Here is a 19,766-nt window from a genome sequence, read left to right as displayed (position 1 = left end):
CTACTCTTCAATGTGCAGAAATGTTATTGTATGGGTGCATTCCATTATGTGTAGCCCATTAAGTCCATTAGTCTCACTCCCTTACTGTACGAAAGAACTTAGCAATTATCAGGTTTATATTCAGGAAAGAGTGACTGCTACAGATACTGCACCATCTAGTTGGAGTTATCATTGGGCAATGGGAGAAGTTATGCTAGCATCACATAGTTCTCTTGCTCCAATTTCTATTTTCTTGGATTCAAGGCCTACTTGAGGCTTGTTACTACCACCAGTGACTAGTTCATGAGTTACATCATATCTGCAGGGGTCCAATCTTTTCCATACTGTGCCTACCAGTCCAATCACTTTTCATCTGTCCCAAATATCTTGATTTTTCTGATTTCAACTTCCCCTCCCCCTCAACTAAGTTAGCTACCTCTTCTTCCACTCTTGCTTTCCATAGCCCATTTCCTCAAAAGCTGAATGAAGTGGAACTGTAATGGGGGGAGACAGCAGCCAGGAAAAGGGGAATATAATCGAAGTGGCAACCTCATCACCTCTGGCAGCCAATCAGCTGTGCCTCACAGCTATCTCCATAGCAACAAGAATCTCCTTAGCAACTGCCTTCATCTTCAGAGCAAAGGATGGGGTCTGGGAAACCCTCCATAAGAGCTCCAAGTCTCTTGGATATAACACATTGCATCCGGAGACCAACACGCATATATTCTGACTGATCTTTGGGGAAATTGTTTGCTCATAGCCCAAAATTCCACAGACAGACAATGCCAAATGTAATCACAATCTGAATCTGAGTGAGATAAGCCTGCATATTCTCCTCCTGTCCACACTATAAGTCAGCTATTTCTATTAGACTGGAACAACTCTGGTGCTCTCCTGTGTCTATTACCTGCCCCTTCCATATTTTTCAGTGCAGATCATGGTAAAGTAAGAAAGAGGAATGACCTCACTACTTCATTCCTCCTTCTCATTTCCATCATTCCCCTTTCTAAGGGAGTAAGATTTCTCACAAAACACTTTGGTAAATCTCAGTCTAAAGCTGATAGAACTTCCAGCTGTAGAGCTCCATGGCAAACACACACACACACACACACACACTGTTCATACTTATTCAGGTTAGCTTTACCTTCAGCTTTCTAGTGGTAGCAGGAAGCTAAAGCGTATCATTTAAAATTTCCCACTAAAAACTCAGCAGAAGTAAATATTTGTAGCTACCTGGCCAGACAGTTGTCCCAAGCTGCCCAGGCTAGCCCACTTTGAATATTTCAACCAAATACTTGACCAAGAGCAGTATAGTATTTCCAAGTTGTTGTCAATGGCTACCCTGGCTGGGAATTCTGAGACTTGTAGTTCCAAGATAATGGGGGAACCTCAGGTTGGGGTTGTTCCTTGGGAGTTCTGTAGGTATACAGGACAGAGTATCTTCTCCTGAATAGTTCGTTCATAAAGAACAACTTGGCTTGTACAAACTATTTAAATTCACAGAGAGAAAACTGAAGTAACCTATACCAGCCCAGCTTCAATCTTGATAGAAAAACAAAAAAGTAATTTCATTAAAAAGAAACTAAAAGAAAGAACACAGGTCCAAATAATATAGGAGAAGGTCACAAAATAACTGGCTGAATCAACTGAAGTGAGCAAAGCCATGTAGCATTTGATCCAAAGATCTGCAGAAGTAGTTTGTGACAGAAGGGGGCAAGAGACAAGACATGTTTTACTGCACAAACATCACTAAAATGAACAGGAGATACAGAACAAAACAAGAGTGCTTTTGTAAGCCTCTTTTTCATCTCAATGAAATTTGCATAGATAAACCATCCTTGCAGGGTTTACTTCATTTTCCTTAATAGTTTGGAACTGAGTTGGGAGTTACTAGGCAAATCCCAGAATTTACTGGAGAAATCTCACAAATAATAACCACATATTTTAAAACCCATGGAAATATTTGTGGGCCGATTGGGACAAAAAGCAAATGTAAAATTCATTTTTTTAAAAAAAGGAAAAGAGGGCAACAAATGGAATCACAGTCCTGCAAACATCAATGCTGAATGGAAAAACAGTATGTTCATAAACATTTAGGAAAAAACAGTATTAGCAGCCACTAGGATTTTTAAAGGAACAAATCCCAAATTAACTTAGTCATTCTTTTTTGGAAAAACAACTGATTTTTTTAGGCAAGAAGCATAAGGTTGCTGGGCAAGATTCTGAACCAAAATTAGCACCATAATTTTCAAATTTGTAGATGCCACAAAACAGCCTTGAGAACAGGTTAACAACTGAAAATGATCTCAGAACCTGGAAAGTTAGGCACACAGCAGCAAAATGAGATAATCCCAGGATGACAACAAATTCTTGCATGCAGGAAGAAGGGGGGTTGACTAGAGAGCAGCACTTCTGACAATGTTTTAAGAGCAAAGTAGGTAAGAAATAGAATGTGAAGCAGTGAGGGCAAAATTATTTATTAATCAGAGCAATTGGTAAAATAGTAAAGATTGCTATAAGAATCATCCAAGCTTTCTCACACACGTGAAGAATGTATCTTTTGTCTGAGGGTATTCAAACATGCAACTTCAGCCCAAAGTGATACAGCCCAGGACAAGTGTTATAATCTGGCTCTGCTAAAAGAATAAACTGGGCCAAAAGGGAGATTGTCAATGCCATTTTAAGTCCCATTAATAAAAATATTATTTCAAGGATTTAGGACGCATTAAAACTGCTATTTTCAAAATGGATAGGTTTTATCTGAAGGCCTATGTTCTTCGCACAACTAAACACAGTTATTGACAAGCTGGAAAGGATCCAAAAGCAAATCCTACCCTCCCCCCCTCAAAAAAAAAAAAGGAAAATAAAGGGCTATAGGAACTAAGAAGATAGGGACATTTAGGAAAGATTAAAAAGGAAATTAAACAAACTGCAGATGATTGTTTCTCAATGTCAGAAAAAAGATGACTAATATTGGTTGTGAATTATGGGGGTTATAATTGGGCACACCTTAAAGGCATTAAACTGGGAAAAGCTCTTCTAGAGAAATGGATTTTCAGTTGATGTCTATTTTTAATTTGTTGCTTTATTGCTAATATTTCAAACATTTTTACTGCCTTTTTTAAGGAGTCCACATAGACTGGACTAAAAAGAATGTTTAAACTAGCAAGTTTCAGCAATGAAATCTGCAAGAGACCTCTTTTCTATTCATCTTATGGAAGTTCCACTTATGTCTCAAAATTAACTGCCTTGTGACTGTCTATGGAAAATAAATACATTTATTTAAAAAAAAAGCTTTACTGTTGATGATAGATCCCTTCTTTGCACATGAAGAATTGTTTAAGATCCCAATATTTTCAATGGGGCAGTTTTGTCATTAGAAATAATGCGACAAGTGCCTCTGACCTTCGTACAGCCGCATACTGGACAGCACTCCAAAACATAATGATGCTAGAGAATGAATCACAATTTATCAGTACACTGTAAGGGGAAGAATAGTAAATGAAAGAACCCTGAAACAGAAACACTTCCTTGAGAGAATATGTGATAAATAAACATTTACACTTCTACTGCTTTATAAAGTGACTATTCAGAAAGAAAGAGAGCCAGTTTGGTGTAGTGGTTAAGGCACCAGGATAGGAACTGGGAGACTGTGAGTTCTAGTCCTGCCTTAGGCGCCCAGCCAGCTAGGTGACCTTGGGCCAGTCCCTCTCTCTCAGCCCTAGGAAGGAGGCAATGGCAAACCACTTCAGAAATCTTGCCAAGAAAACTGCAGGGATTAATCTAGGCAGTCACCAGGAGTCAACACTGACTGGAAGGTACAAAAAAGGAAGGGAGGGAGGGAGAGCTGGCTTCCGGCAAGTACTATAACCATGTTATTTATTTGTTTGTTTGTCTGGCAGATACATAGCCACATCTTGTGACACTCGTCGGTTCTTTGCAGTATTACCACCCCTATAAAGATAAATGATTTGTCTGAATAATGATTCCACTGGGGGTTAAGGCTGGGAAAGAAAGAAATATACCTTTAGTTTTAATAATTACATTTCAGTGTATATATCAGAGGGATTCTCAGACTTTGTGGACTTGTGCAAACAAAATGAGGAAGAAAGCCCAGAGCAAGCTTTAACAAATCTCCCTCTTTGCCTACAGAAACCTGCACAAGTTTAAAAACAATGTGTGAATCCACTCTAAATTGCTTGTGACTTCCCAGCCCACTCCCCAAATGATGCTGTATCTAGTCAGCTTCAGCAAACATGGTTATAGGGCCAACCAGGAAGCATGGACAGTCAAGAGTACATTGTTCTCCTAGGCATTACCACATCATTACAGAAAGCCTTCTAAAGAGAAGTGCATCAGCTCTGTTAATTCAAGACCAGCTCCCAAAGTGTAAGGACCAGCATGAATCAGGGCAGTCTGAATATTTGGCCTAACTGAATTACAGGATCAGAAGTGCTAAAACTGTATTCCTGATCCCTGTCACAGAAACTATTTGACTCCCCTAGCCAGCTATGCCAAGGATGTGATTCCCAAGTATTATCTTTCCTCAGAGTTCAGCATCCTATTTTAGGAGAAGGGGATTCAGTCGGTTCCCACAAATGCTTAACACGGTGTGTGTTGCATCCACAATGGATAATCTTCAGCAATTTTCTGAGGAGTTATGATTCTCATAGAAGCACTGTTTGTGAATACCAGGCAAAGACATACCAGCCTCCATACACCTGTGGAAACCAGTAATCACCCACAAACAGCTTTCCCCAATTTATGCTCTTCAGACAGGTTGGACTGTAATACTTGCTTCTACTGCAGGCAAATTAAATGTTCATGCTGGTTGGGATTATGTTAGCTGCAATCCACTAACCGGAAGAGCTGCTAGTTTTGAAAAGCTGCTTTATTAGAACCGAAAAACAAACTAGTATCAGCATGGTCAAAAAGAGAATGATCTGAGAGACAGCCAATATGGGTGGGCAGGTGCATGGAGATATGTCTGCTCTTCCAGAACAACTGCCAACATCAGGGATCCAGAATCAGAAGTCTAATTACACGAAGGGCCAAAATTCCTCAGAGATAACACTGTGCTGCCTTCTGTTCAAAGATTACAGTGTAACCTTTTTAATTTTGGAAGACATAATACATATCCTCCCTCCAACAGTGCTGTTCTTGATCTATTCCCCTTATGCAATAGCAGGGATTTAGGATGGAAATTTTCAAAGAACGGAGAATGGCTGGATCATGACTTTACTGATTATTTGGAGGCTCTTATACTCTCCTCCTTTTCCAACACTGTACCTCCCCTTCTCTCTCTCTCTCTCTCTTTTTTGTTACGTATAGATACAGCGCTGCCCTGCACATCCCTTTGGTGTCTTCTGCAGACTCTTCACGGGCAACCCAATGAAAGCGTCCAGTTCACCATATGAGTTTAAAAACTGAAGCACAGGCAGACCTCCTGACTTGTGGATGTGGACATATGACTAAGTGGAAAGTGGAAGACAGTGCAATCTGAGAGCACACAAACCTGTGCTAGATGCTGCACAAGCAAATTATGCCAATATTTACTCTGGAAAATCCAGTTCAGGAAAAAGCTCACCGCACTGAGTGGACAGACGCTGTAGAGTAGTGCACATGGGATCAGACCCAAGAGGCAGGTTTGATAAAAAGGAATTTGAACCCAGAAGTTAATCCTCACAGAATATTGTCTTTGAGCCTGGGAAGAGGATTTGGAGGGTAAAGTCAAATGGTCCCAAGACACTATGGACAAGCTGGATAGCAAAAGCACTTTCCCCTGTATCTTTTTCCACCCCTCAATTCTTGGGGAAGGAAGGAATATTTGACTGATTATGTATGTAAAGAAATGTAGAGCTGACCTTGGGGAAGGTATGAGCAAGCTAACAAGAAGGGACTTGAACAAGAGATTACACAGTCCAGAGATAGAAAGAAGCATGAAAAAGACACTTAATAACCCTGCCATGATTTTGCTTAGCATGAGATGGGACAGGCTTTCAAGATTCTATTATTATATCTTATAACAACGAAGTAACATTCTGGAATCTCTACAGCATGTTTGTTTACCTGGCCTATCATCAAGTCAGTGTCAACTCTTAGCAGCCACACAGACATTCTCCAGGATGATCTGTCCCCAACTTCTAAAATTGCACCCATATCTGCTGTAAGCAAGTCTATCAATGATGCTGTTGGCCATCAGTCTTTTTTCACCATTTCCAGCATTATGGACTTCTCAAGGGAGCTGGGCCTTGGCATACTGTGTCCTAAATGTGATACTTTGAGCCAGGTCATTTTGCTCCAAGTGAGAACTCTGGATTGATTGTCCTACAATTCATTTTTTTTATTTCCTGGCTATCCATGGTATTCTCGGGAATCTTCCCCAAAACATCAATACTCACTCTATCCTGCTTTTTCAAAGTCCAACTTCAACTTCCATAGGGAAGGAAAAGCCACTGCCTGCATGATTCTGATCTTCATAGGTATAAACATGTCATGGCATCTGAATATATTTTTCCAAGGGTCCATCCACCACATGGATAGACAAGAGAAAGTGAGATCTTACTGTAAACAATAAACTAACAAGGGATAGTGTACCAGTCTCTTACTTCAGAGAAGTCACTCAAATGGCACCAATTGTTGTTGTCAAGGGATTTTACTTCATTACCAAAGAGTAAGAAAACAAAGAAAAAGAGGAGTTTTAGTAGCCAAGAAAGAGAGCTGGATTATAAGAAACAAAATGTGAGTTTGAAATTACTGTTAAGCCTTTAAGTGTCTGGATTGTTGGAGCCATTGTCATTGAGATATTGTACCTTAGCTGAGGAGGGATAGGTTGAATCCATGGTCAGCCTTGAAATACGCTGAATGATCTGGAATCAATCTCTCCCATTCTAACCAACCTAACAGGATTGTTAAGAAGGTAACTGTCATGCATGTTGTCTTGAGCCACTTGGAAAAAAGAAGGATACAAATATGATACTGAAAGAGAGATCTATCAATTAATATCACATATCATATTTTGCACAATAGTGGTTGGGCTTATGTGATGTTTATATAGTGACATTCAAATTGTGGTGTTGGTGAAGATTATTGAAAATACCATGGACTGCCAGAAGAACAAACAAATCAGTTTTAGAAGAAATACAACCAGAATGTTCCCTAGAGGCGAAGATAACTGGGCTTAGACTCTCATACTGTGGGCACATCGTCAGGAATGACCGATCGCTTGGAAAGGACATCCTGTTTGGTAAAGTTGAGGGCCAACAGAAAAGAGGAAGACCTTCAGTGCGATGGATTGATACCATTACCGCAACAATGGATGCAAACACTGGAACAGTAAGGCATATGGCGCAAGACCGAACAGCATTTTGTTCTGTTATACATAGGGTTGCCATGAGTCGTAAACGACTCGACGGCAACTAACAACAACATATAGTGGCAAAATTATTCCACTGGCTAAATTCTCCATTATGCCACAACTCTCAGGTCAAAAGCTGAGAGGGAAAATATGCTGAAATTCAGTTAAGGTGCTGTTGGTAAACAAAAAACTAACCGTAGGGACTGAAGTTCAACCAATTTTGGATGAGCTTGCATTTTCTCTGAAACAATAGATCCTAATTTCTCACTGGATTCACAGGAAATGGCAGAGGTAGAGGGCCTTTGTACTATTATGTCTAGTGCCCCAGTCGCATCTCTTCTTGGGCCAGTCAAATTAGCAATACTTATTTGCATCTTGGTTTCAACCTCAACCCTTGACTAATGTAATGTCCAGAACCTGGAGGTAGTGCAAACTGTGGCAGTTAGACTTCTAATTGGTATAGGGAACAGGGATCATATGCTGATAGATCTGCACTGCTGTCAACTGCTTACGGGATGCAATTTAAGGTGTTGCAATTAATCTTTAAAGTCCAAACATCACCTCCCCATTATAATCCCCAGTTCTTAATATCTGCAGGAGAGCCTCTTGAAGATGTCCCTGTTATCAAAAGTCCATCTTTGTGGTACATGAGGGAGGGCTTTCTCCTGCATTGCTCCCAGGCTCTTGAACACATTCTCTCAAAAGTTGCATTTGGCCCTGCTCTCACAGTAGTTAGAAAATCTATAAAGATGCCTCTTTATAGATTTTGGCAAATGTTGGCAATCAACATTTCATTTAAAGAAATAAAAAACAGTAATGGCAGGATCAAAGGCAAGCTTGTGCAGCCTGAGATCTACCAAACAGAGGGATATCCTGTGACTTTTCAGATGACCACCATGCCTGGCCATCTCCTATTTTTTAAAAAAATCACAGCCAAACTGAAGTAAAGTCATTGTCATAGTGATTTACATGGAATATTTAAAAATTACATGGAATATTTAAAACTCTAAGTTTTAAACAACTTTAGTAGCAATTTTGTGCTTTAATTTTAATTTTAATTTCCATTTTCATTCTTTATTTTTTAAAGCATTTTGTAAGCTGCCTTGAATAGACAGGCACAGTACAAATCAAATCAACCAGTGTATAACAGTAATTTAGCAACCCCCATTCCCAGCCTTTCTGCAACTTTTCTTATTAAGAAAATTATTATTACAGTATTACATTTGGAAATAAAGGGTTAAGAAAGCTGACCCAAATAACAGAACTGTTTGGGTTTGAGAAAGACCACAACCCTTCCATATGGCAAGAAAGAGAATTGTTTCAGGTGTTGGACTTCACAATGTGTAATGGCATGATACACCACAAATGGGCTTGCAGGCAGATCAAGGGAAGGTTTTTCTGTCCAAGTCCCACTGAAAATTCTGTGCAGCTTGAACACAAGAATGCTAGGTTGGGAAAGAACAATGTAGAGGAATTTCCTAATGATCTGTAATGATCAATATCTAGATAGATATTCAGAAGAACAATGCCCTGCAGATTTTAATAATTTCAATAAGAATTGCTGGCTGGCAATTCTGGATGTTACAATTCCAACACATGAGAAGGGCCTCAGAAGACAAAAGCTGATTATAAGTTCATCAGCCAAGGGACAAAGCCTTGCAAAGATGCTGAGTGATGCTGGGTAAAGAGGAAAGAAAATGGGATAATGACTAAAGTGTATGTTGTTATCACAGGCTGCACCTACCCATGAGTCACTGGATGCACAGATCCTGTTCTGAATCATGCGTGTGTCTTTTTGTGTTAGTGTTTTGCAGTCAAAAGGGAAGCCCTTTTGAAATCTTTTATCTCTGCACTGGAACTTGAATGGGGAAAGCAGAAGCATGGAATACCAGGACATCAGAAAACTTCTGGGATTTTCAGCTCTACTTCAGCACAGCTGTCACCACCTCCAGAACAGGTCTACCTGATAGCCTTATCAAGTGCTCCAGGAAAATGCCACTGTGGTCAGCCTTTGTTCAATGTCTGAACTACTATATAATATAGGGTACTTAAAAATATTTTTAAGACCTGAGAAATTAAGAGATAATTAAGACTTCTGGCCAGGCTACAAATCACAGAATGAAAGGACAATCTATTCACAGTATTTTGGTGTCAGAACTGGCACTCAATCTGAGGAAATTAGGGTTGTTATGGGGGTTTTTTGGAGGGGGGAGAGCCTTGAACCCCTGGGACCCCAGGTGAGAGAGTCTTGAGGATGGCAGGCATTGACAAGGTGCTTGAGGAATAAAATGACTTTGTGCCCAATTGCTCAGGTCTGGTAACATGAGGGACAGTTTTGCCAAAACTCTCTAATGCTGTTTATTTCTTCAGCTACCATTTCGAGACAGATTGACAGAATAGGGGGAAATAGGAATATATAAGGCCAGGTCAAAGCCTAGAGTAAAGGACTGCATTCAAAACCCAGTTTAGCCAACTCTGTGGACTAGGCAAATCTCAGCTTCCGGTCTCCAACGGTGAGATCAGGGATTTACTGCAAAGTATGTTTTTCTGCTACTAACATAGAAAAACAATGTCCGTGAACAGACACTATACACAGCTTGAAGAAACAGAGCTAAGCAAACATTTCTACCCCACCACGCCCAATACTACACACCCACAAATTTCTGGCACACTGCCCTCTCCTGCACTGTTCTAGCTGAGCTCTTTACACAGACAACACACCACATGAATCTGTACAGTTCCACTGATAACCTTTAACATCACCCAGCCCTGTTGAAGCACACGTGCAGGCACTGACAGCCATGCACCCATTATCCTAGACAAAAACACCACATGGAGACTGACCTCTATGAGATCACAGTAGCATTTCATTCCCAAAGCTCTCTAGCTTATTCAGGTAAGCATATGCTCTCCAAACCAATACAAACTGTAGCATCCATTCCAAAGTATCAGATCCTCCTCTGTTACCAAGAACATATATATCCAAGGTACAAATATTACAGAGGCTGTTTTTTTTAATTCATACATGGAACAAATTAACCAAGCTCAGGAAACAGAGGGCAAACTCCCACATTCTTTGTGACCTCTACAATCCCATCTGACACTCAGCCATGAAAATCTCCACTATTTCAGGGTAGGTAATGTCTGCAAATGCTGCATAAACCATAATAAGCAAAACTGCCACCAAAGTCGTTGACACACGGCCTCACGCCAGGTATGTCCATGCAGACAACAACATACCCCAAACGTACACTATTTGGCTGATCCCACAAGCTCAGGGAAAAACAGCTCTAGGACCCATGTTTCAGAGATAGGCTGTGCTAGCCCAAACAGTACCCAAACACAGTGAACGTATTTGACAGAAGGCACACTATATGAGGGTCCTGCTCTGTTGCTTGCAAATTGGGAGAATATTGGAGACAGAGGGCTGCCTGTCTGTTTAGCCACCGGACAGTACACACGGCAGCAATTCCAGTGTGACATTGTAGGCAGCCAGGAAGGGCACAGGTCTCCTCTAGCCTCTCCTAATGGGCACAACACCCCACACTCTGTTGCAAGCAGGACCCTGAGTTGACTGTGCCCGTGTCTGATCTCGCCAGGATGCACGCTATAGGGAGATGCTTGCAGCACTAGGCATGCCCCATGTCCTCTCAGTAACATTAGGTATGCAGCCGATGTAAAGCTCCAAGCTTCCCCTTGATTCCCCTTAATCTATCCCCCCAGGCCAGTGAAATCAGATCAGATGCTGGCCATCCAAAAGCTCATGCATGCTCCCTCCCAAACTGTATCTCTCCACAGAAACAAAAGATAAAACCCAGATACATCCACAGATTACCTGGTCCCACCAGCCGACCAGCCATGGTTTTGCACAGGTCTCACAGAAAAAATCCACTAAGGGCATCTTCTGTTCTTGGCCAGTGAGCAGCAAGGGCTCTCTGGGTTGCCCACCAAGGTGGTATTCCCTCTCTCCAGACGAGTGGCTGATTAGTGGTGTCCCCTTTCCTTGGTGTTGGCAGGAAAGGCAGGGGTTAATTTCTCAAAGCTGTTCTTTCCACATGCAGGTTTGGGCCTGGCATGGCGCTTGCTGGCCAACCTGCCTTGCAGGAGAGCCCTCACATCTCTGTGGCTCCTCCTCTGGCCCTCCCCACCAGGGGGCCGTGGCTCAAGAAGATGTGCCAGATAGGCCCAAACCTAAAAGCCCCACGTCCCTGGGTATGTTGCAGACAAGGAGGCGAATACCCACAGTGCAAAGCTGCTCTGGCTATGAGCAAACACAATCCTCCTCAACTGTCTGGACGACGTGCCTCCCTCTCCTTCTCCTCCGGTCACATCTTCAGAAGGAAAAGTCCAGCAGCAGCAGCAGCAGCTCAGGAAGACAGAAGGAAGAGGCAAAGACAGCAGCAGGCAGCCAGTGCATGGAAGAACGGTTTCACCCAGGTGGAGCAGGAGGGAGATTCCCAGCCATTTCTGGGTACCACATGGCATGCATCCAGCTAGCAAGGCAGACGCTGCATTGCTAAAAGGCACGTCCCCATCATCTCTTTGGTGTGCGTTTGAGGGCAGCGGTCACCACGGAGACGGTAACTCCTAGTATGGCCTCAGCTGCAGCTTCATTCCCTGGCTTGGCATGCATGCGTGTGTGTCTGCTTGTGTGTGTGTGTGTGTGTGTGTGAATGCACGTTTCTCTCACTGCAGCAATGGGTGGATGAGATATGATGTCAGGTGGCGATGAGTGAGAGAGGGATAGAGAGAGAAGAAAGGGAGTGGAAGTGAGGGAGGGAAGAGGAGGGGCAGGAGGGAGGAGGTGGTTAAAGGCACACAGAAGCAAGAGCTGGCCAGACAATGAGGAGGCGAACAAATGAACGGCACAGCAGGAGGAAGGGAGATGGGGGAGCGGGAGGGTGACCCTGCAAGGATCTAAATTAACCAAACTCTAAAGCTGGGGGCCTCTGGAGGCCAGAATCGTTGCAGGACGCCGGCTTCCTCCCTGCAACAGCCCACAGAACACAAAGTGCTGCTACGCAACACCCCACAGATGGTGACCGGGGATCCAGCTCTTCTTGCCCAAGGAGGAAATGGATGGACACGAGGCATAAGGGATGGACCTAGTGTTCTGGGGAGCCCAGGACTGAGAATGGAAGGAAGAGGCCAGGCCACTCCCTGCCTAACTCTGAAACCTAAGTGGGGATGGCATGGATCTGAGCAAAGGGCAAGGGCTCATTGCCAGGCATGTATGCCTCTGCTTACTGATCCTGACCAGGAGCCACCAGACCAACCACTAGCATTGTAACTCCCAGGTTGAAAAGACCTGGGTCTGATGATCTCAAGCTGGAGCGATGAAGAGGAGATGGCAGGAAGTTGCTAAGAGTCTCCATCCAGATTATAAACGTGAGGAAGTCACAGGGTTGAGGGTTGTAGCCCAATAAGTACAAGTGTGCTACTTTTACACAACCACCGTGCTGTCAACACTGAGATGTATCCTTCCTATATGTTGAAAATGCTATGCCATGGAACAGAATGCACAGTTGAGCTGGTTTGACCAGCTACTGGTTTGGGATTTTGTTTCTCAGAAGTATTCAGTGCTAATTTTTCTGTGACCAAGAAGAAACTAATCCAAGGTGTATTATACACTGCCCTTTCTTTGGAGACAGTTGAACAAAACAAGAGTCGAAAGAATTTTGCATCCAGAGGACCTAATGTCTGATCTAGATGGAATTTACATCTGGTGGGCAGTAGATGGGCTCTAGCGTCCCTGCATGCAAATACTCTATTTGCTGTGCCATTCACACGTGTACCACAAGGCGCCCTGCAGCCCATCAAAGAACCACATGGCAATACTAACAGGAAGGAGCTTTTACATTTAAACAACACTGACAGCAAAGGAACCATCTGCCATCAATTGCCTCACCACATCCTGCCATCAGGGTTCCATGATTGGGACATGGCAAACTGAACATCGCAGAGCACAGAGGTAGGACATGATGCCCTTCAAATGGATATGCTGCTCTCTCATTCTGCAGTTTCTGATTACAGAACACCTCCTTCCTTCTTCCCAAGGCCTATCTTATTGGGACTTAGCACAACAAATCCATGACATAATTGCATACTCCCACCGAGCAAAACTGGGGAAAGGGTGCCCCTCAGACCAGGAACATCACAAGAGAACAAAATCAAGATTCCCTGCCCTAAAATATTACTCAGATTCTTCTTGCATCCTCAACCTGCTTTCCTCCATTGCTTTGGCTGGCCTGGACCATCTCTCTCTTTCTCACTTGCTTAACTTGAAGCAATCTTTACTTACATGACATGCTTATTTTATTTCAACATAAATATGTCAGCAGGAATAAAATGCTGGTTCTCTCAAACACAGGCATGAATCTGTGTAGGGAGGCAGGAAACAAAACTTATTTTTGTCTAACTCCTTAATTACAACCAGCCCAGAGCATTTTGCTGCCCTGAATAAGCATACCATACAGTCCAAGAGAATCATCCCAAAGGCCACTGCAAATTTACAAAAAGGATACCAGGAAATAGCTTCCTCGCTGGGGAGCCATGCGCTAAAAATCTGGGTGATAACCACAAGGCACACTTCTTGTTTTGAACTATGCCTTTTTGATATCTCTGGTTACTAATAATGTTGGTCAGATCCTAAATGTCCCCAGGATGGATGGATGGATTTGTTTGTTTGTTTGTTTGTTTATGTTTAATGACTATCCTTGGCTGCTGGGAGGTATTTCCTTCAAGGCTTATGTTCTCAAAGCCAGGAAAGACAGCAGGAACAAAATAAGAGGAGGCATAGCTAACACAGGAAAACAAACCATTACTCAGAAGAGGATGATACTAGGATTGTTGATTTAAACTTAAAAAAAAAAAGGAGTTGTGGCTTTGCCAGAAGGTAAGATGAGGCACTCATCATGGGGCAGATCTTGGGCATCAATGAGGGGGGCAGTGTGGGAAGTAGGAACAATGTTTTTGGGAAGGCTTTTTTTTAAGATGCATGGAAGCTTGTAGAGGAACTTTCCAAAGAATCATGAGACTTATTTAGAAAGTGGAAACTTTCCCAACATGAGATCCTTCAGATATATTGTAAGTCCTCAGATTCCAAAAACACATGAACAAGAATTCTGGAGTTTCAATCTCAATATATCAGGAAAGGTCGAAATTGGAAAAGGGGGTGACAGATATTCTAAGTAATAATGCCCCAGCAGAGAAACTATTTAAAATGGCAGATGTAGAGGATCCAGAGAGAGCCTTGAAGAAAATATGTGGCAGATGTCACAAAAACATCAGCTTAGCCCAGAAAGACAGGAGCAGGGGAGGAAGAAACTTAAGACTGGCCTGTCTTGATTCTGTTTAATATAAGAGGGAGGGAAAGACAAACTCCGTCACACTTTTAAGACTCCTTTATTATATAGCCTATGTCAATAGTGTTCTAGTATTTTTTGTGGAGACTGTTTCCTGACCTGGTCTCCCTTGAAGAGCTGGCAGCAGACTGGGATATTCAGTGGCAAGTTTGACTAATTTGTCATTTGTAGAGCAAAGCTAACACCCTGCCCTGTTAGTTGGGTCTCTCTGAAACTCGCTGGCAGGCATCACTCTTACCCAGATGGAGTGGCAATACAGTAAGAGCTCACTTAGATCTGTTTAAACTAGGCTAGTTACAAGTTTAAAGGCTTAAAGGTGGAAAGCACCTTCTGGGATAACTTATTTAACTTCAAGATTAAACTAAATCCAAAATAAACATAGTCTTCTAGTTCCATTTTTTTCCTAGAAGAAAAACATGTTGCTTCATACCCCGCAACAGGGCTAGAAACCTCCATTCTTTTTCAGGACTATGAATCTTCTCTAGGCCAAGGGTGCCACCCTTGGACTTTGAATGATGTACTAATGACCAAAAAGAGAATGCTGGCAGGACAAAAGATATTTTTTATTTACTTAATTCACATTCATTAAAATAAAAATTAATTAATATGTGCAATATGTCATTAAAAGTTTATAATTCTGTGGCCACTTACAATTTAAACCATCTTACAAGTCCTCAGAGAGACATCTAGAGAGATTTTCTTGAAAAGGGGTCATAATTTCCAGCAGATGAACCAATAGTGCCTGTCAATTTCACTCAAGAGTGTGAATTTTTATCCACAAACTCAATTCCCAAATGATAAAGAACAAATCACTATACTTCTGTAACTACCGACAATCAGACCCTATACATTTTTTCAGAAACAACAGTGAGGGGACAAAAGCACTATTACACTTACAGACAAATATCTTCGTACAGAAACGTATTTCCCTGTCTTTCTGACGCTCAGGTTACACAGCCGAAACAAGCCACCCAGACACAAAATCAACAGGTTTAGGGAAATCTTGATATTTGCAAAACTGTAAACAAATGTTTGGAGGGGAAACCTGAAAAAAAGGAACCTCCAAGATGTGACTACGTAAACTTGGCTGCCACGGATGCTGACTGATTACTGGAGAATAGAGCATGACAGAAAGTCAAAGGGTGGGGGAAAGGGCTGAGATATTTCAGAGAAAGATGTGGGTCAGTGGGCATTCCACATTGCACTATTTTGGCTTTTAACACAAACAATACACAATGGGTACTGTATAATACACGCTGTCATACAGACTAAAATGATCAAACAGAAGACAAACATGGACTGTATACATTCAAGGATGGCAGATGTATGGGTGGAGCTGATAACAGACAAAATATTGACACTGTCCTGGATTGCACAGTGCATCCGCTGAACACTCTTCCTTACCTTGTTAGACGCCATCTCACTGACAGAGCGGTAGGTCTGAATGGTCTCTAATTGGTCAAGACACCAGTCTAGCTCTTCTAAGGTCTCTCTGGCTAGTTGCTGGTAAGTTTCTTCTGCAGATAAAGTGGGGGAAGAAACCAAAGCATTTGGTTCAAGTGATCTTTCAAGCATTCCAAAAAAACCTGATTAACCAGGAATGTCCCCTTGTACTATCTGATCAAACTCCTAGCTAAAAGCATGTAAAGATCAGATTCATTGAGATGATGCATAGCTAAGTAGACTGCAATGCCCAGAAGAGCATTCTTAGAACAGAAGGAAGGAAGGCAATGGTCTCAAAACCATCCAGCAAAGTCTGTGACCAACCAATTATCTAAGGTAACTCACCAGGGTATGTTTTCTATTTTTGCAGCCTTCTTTAGGTTGCAAAAACACACAGGGAAAGGTGAGTGACAACTGAAATACCTATCAGGGCACAAATATTGCAGTCAGTCACAGGTGGTGCATGGCTGGTTTAAGAACAATACATCTGGAACTGGGACTGAACTTCTGCACCCAAGATTTCAGGACTGGCCCAAGACAATTTGCTTCCTGAGACAGAGCAGCAAATGGTACACCATGCCCTGTTAAATCAAGATGCAAGTTATTTTGGCACTTCAGGCAGGAGATTTCACAAGCACCTCTTCCCAGCCCAGTCATAAACTGAGTCATTGCACAATAATCTGCTGAATTAAGGCAGCCATTTCTCTCTAACTAATGGTAGAACCAATCCTGCAAGGCCCATATTCTCCCACAGTATCTTCTTTGTTTTCTCCCCTCTTCCATGTGCTCAGCTGCTCCTTACTAAAATGTACAAAACTGGTTAAGATTTGGCTGCAGGGATGATTATCTCCATCAATCTGTTGAAAACTATTTATTAGTTGCACTATCCCAACTTTTTAAAGCAACATTTCCTTATCACAGCTCCCTCAACAGCCTTATCAAGTACAGCAAGTTATTTCCCATTTAGGAGACAAGGAATTCACACCCTCTGTAGACAGGAGAACAAATGAGGGACATAGGAAGTCATGCACTTGCCACTGTTTACTCTTTGGAATCATGTCTGCTAAGAATGTTTGCATTTTATCCACTTTGGAGATCAGCAACCAGTACCCACAGTGCAAACTTCTGGAGGTGGAGCTGTAAAAAGTTTCCTGATGGTTGTGATGGAGTAATACTGCACAAATAATAGAAAGTCTAACAAAACTGTGCTTCCCATTTTCACTCTATTATCATGTCCAAGAGAGCTCTGAAATTTAATGGGTGCAAAATAGAAAAGTGCCAAAGAACATAACTGAGCTAATTTCTCAAGGATGCAGGGTTGGACCACAAACAGAGGTACCAGCACTGAGGCACAATCAGGCAATGCTTCATCCTGGGGATAGGCCTGTTACGTTCTGCTACCTGTTTACAGCAGCAGGTGTGGGAGAAACATGCTGAAATCCGCACATACCTGTTTTACTGGAAGCAAGGAGAAGAGGATCCCAGCAAATATGGGAAACAGAATTTAATACTGTTGTACAGAGGGCAGAACAACAATTGAAAGATGTGGAACAGGTTAAGATAACCTTCCCTTATTTGCCTCTGTAGCTATCACTTCCAGCTCAGATGGGTCACCTAGAAGGGTGGATTGTTCTGGGACAGTATATTCTCTATATGAGGAAGGGATGATGATGATGAAGATGATTCCCAGAGGGAACTCAAACCCCTTCCTGCCTCTGGCCCATCGTATCTCTAGACCACTGAAAATCCTCATAGAAGCTCCCTACAGTTTTAATTGTCAACCAGAAGTATTCTCTATGGTCTATTCAATGATCCTGATGAAAGCTTCCATTTACATACAAATTAAAAACAAAATGAATCTTGGAAACACATTAGTTGCCACAGTTGATAAACAGGCATATTCTAGCATTTACAGCACAGCATTGTCAACCTATCAACTTCTGCAACCACTCAAAGCAGCCCCTTTCAACTACCATACAGGCATCAAACATGGTCAGAGCTCAGGTCACAACTTATTTGCATCTATTAACAATTCATATGCTTACACATAGATATAAGCAGATACACGTATCTTTCCACAATTCCAGCAGCTGAGGATTTCGACTGAAGGTTTCTTAACATGGCAGATATATTTGCTGCATTTACATCTGTATATCTTGTGAAGGATGAAGTGGTTGTGCACCTTTAAACCTGCATTTTCTGCAGCCAATTGCCTCTCCTGGCATTAACAGCGAGGCAGGTGGTGCTGCAGGTTTTCTGAAGTTGACCCTTTTCATTTCACTATTCACATTATCATTCATCACACTGGGGCTGAGCAAGCTGTGGCCCTACTGATGTTTAATGCCACCTCTTATCCTCCAATCAGCATGGACTATGATCAGCAATGATGGGAGTTGTAGTCTGACCACACCTAGAGGGCAAAGGGTTCTCCATAGACACACCCAACTTTGGAAGTAAGTCTTTCCCCAAGCAGATCTCCAAAGATGCCACTGCTTATAGGATTCTACAGTTGTAAGAGTTGCCTTATAGGGCTTTGGTCAATTCTTGGATGTGGGTCACTTCTCAGTTGCTGCAGCTGGATAATACTACTTTACTGGGAAGGTTCTCTTTCATTTAAACAACACAGAAGTCCTAAGGACAGGTTCCTCTTGAGGTGAGAACTGGAAGAGCTATTGAAGTGTTTCAATCTTCCTCAAAGAAAGGTAATTTGGGTTGACTTTTTTCCCCATTTGGACACATCTCCAGAGGAAAAAAGTGTATGACACATTTAAAAATGCATGCCACCTCAGGTATAAAAATCAGAGAGCTGAGTACTGATGCATAGTTATGGTATTCTTTTTCTATAAGCATGCTGTACTTAAGAGAGTGTGCTTGGCCTAACCAAGAGATTTTAATGCTTGAGAGGGACACTCTGAAGAGTTCCCCAATTAATATGGACACAGCCTGTCTGTAAAATCTCCTACACAACCATCCCTGAACTGAACACAGGATCAGTGCTCCTGTGAAGCTCCTGTGTCCTTTACCACCACTTTTGGAGAACCCTTTCTTAGAGCCCTCAAGTTCTTACTTGCCCCAAACCTGATGCCAGAGTGGTCTGTCTCAACTTGCCTCAAAGTAAGGTCCACTTTGGCACCCAATGCATTCAACCCCTTTTGCTTTTGTTTTTCCCCAGAGGAAGATGATGCAGACCCATCCAAAGCAATAATCTCTCACAGAGGGTGGAATTTTCAGGGACAGTATATTCAATAGGTTCACTTCGGACTTTTAAGATCTTTGACCCTGAGATCTAATGCCAGGCTGCAAGATGGATTGTGTGCGCTCTCTTGTTTGCTTCCCCTGAATCAGAACCCTCTTGGTGGTACAAGACAGTGTCATTACCTGAGAGTGTGGCTTTGCAAACAGCTGGCTGGCTGCCCATGGGAGATCTCCTAAGGGAACAAAAAACAGGAAAAAGTCCAAGATCAGACATCAGCATCTCCTTTGCCACACAAAGTATAAAAGGAGTTTAGCATCTCCTTTTGCTCACCCTTTGCTCAACAAGATGCCACATTTGCATGCTTGCAAGTAACAAGTGCTCTCTTGATTATATACCACAGCCCCAAGTTTGTCTTCCTTGAAATGAT

General features: G+C 42.2%; 1 protein-coding gene across 2 annotated transcripts in view; it reads right to left on the bottom strand.

The window, feature by feature from the left end:
• Positions 1-19,766, bottom strand: part of PDE4A (phosphodiesterase 4A) — a 106,065-nt gene that overhangs the window by 28,261 nt on the left and 58,038 nt on the right. For both annotated transcript variants that reach the window (XM_063294325.1, XM_063294326.1), the window contains exons 5-6: positions 19,522-19,571; positions 16,105-16,217 (exon numbers count right to left, since the gene is read on the bottom strand). In XM_063294325.1, the coding sequence (XP_063150395.1) occupies positions 16,105-16,217; positions 19,522-19,571 (163 nt within the window). The remainder of the gene's footprint in view (positions 1-16,104; positions 16,218-19,521; positions 19,572-19,766) is intronic.

Source organism: Candoia aspera, chromosome 2 (genome assembly GCF_035149785.1).
Source record: "Candoia aspera isolate rCanAsp1 chromosome 2, rCanAsp1.hap2, whole genome shotgun sequence".
NCBI classification, from domain to species: Eukaryota; Metazoa; Chordata; class Lepidosauria; order Squamata; family Boidae; genus Candoia; species Candoia aspera.
Note: the sequence above shows the minus strand (reverse complement) of the source record. Positions and strands in the feature narration are given on the sequence as shown.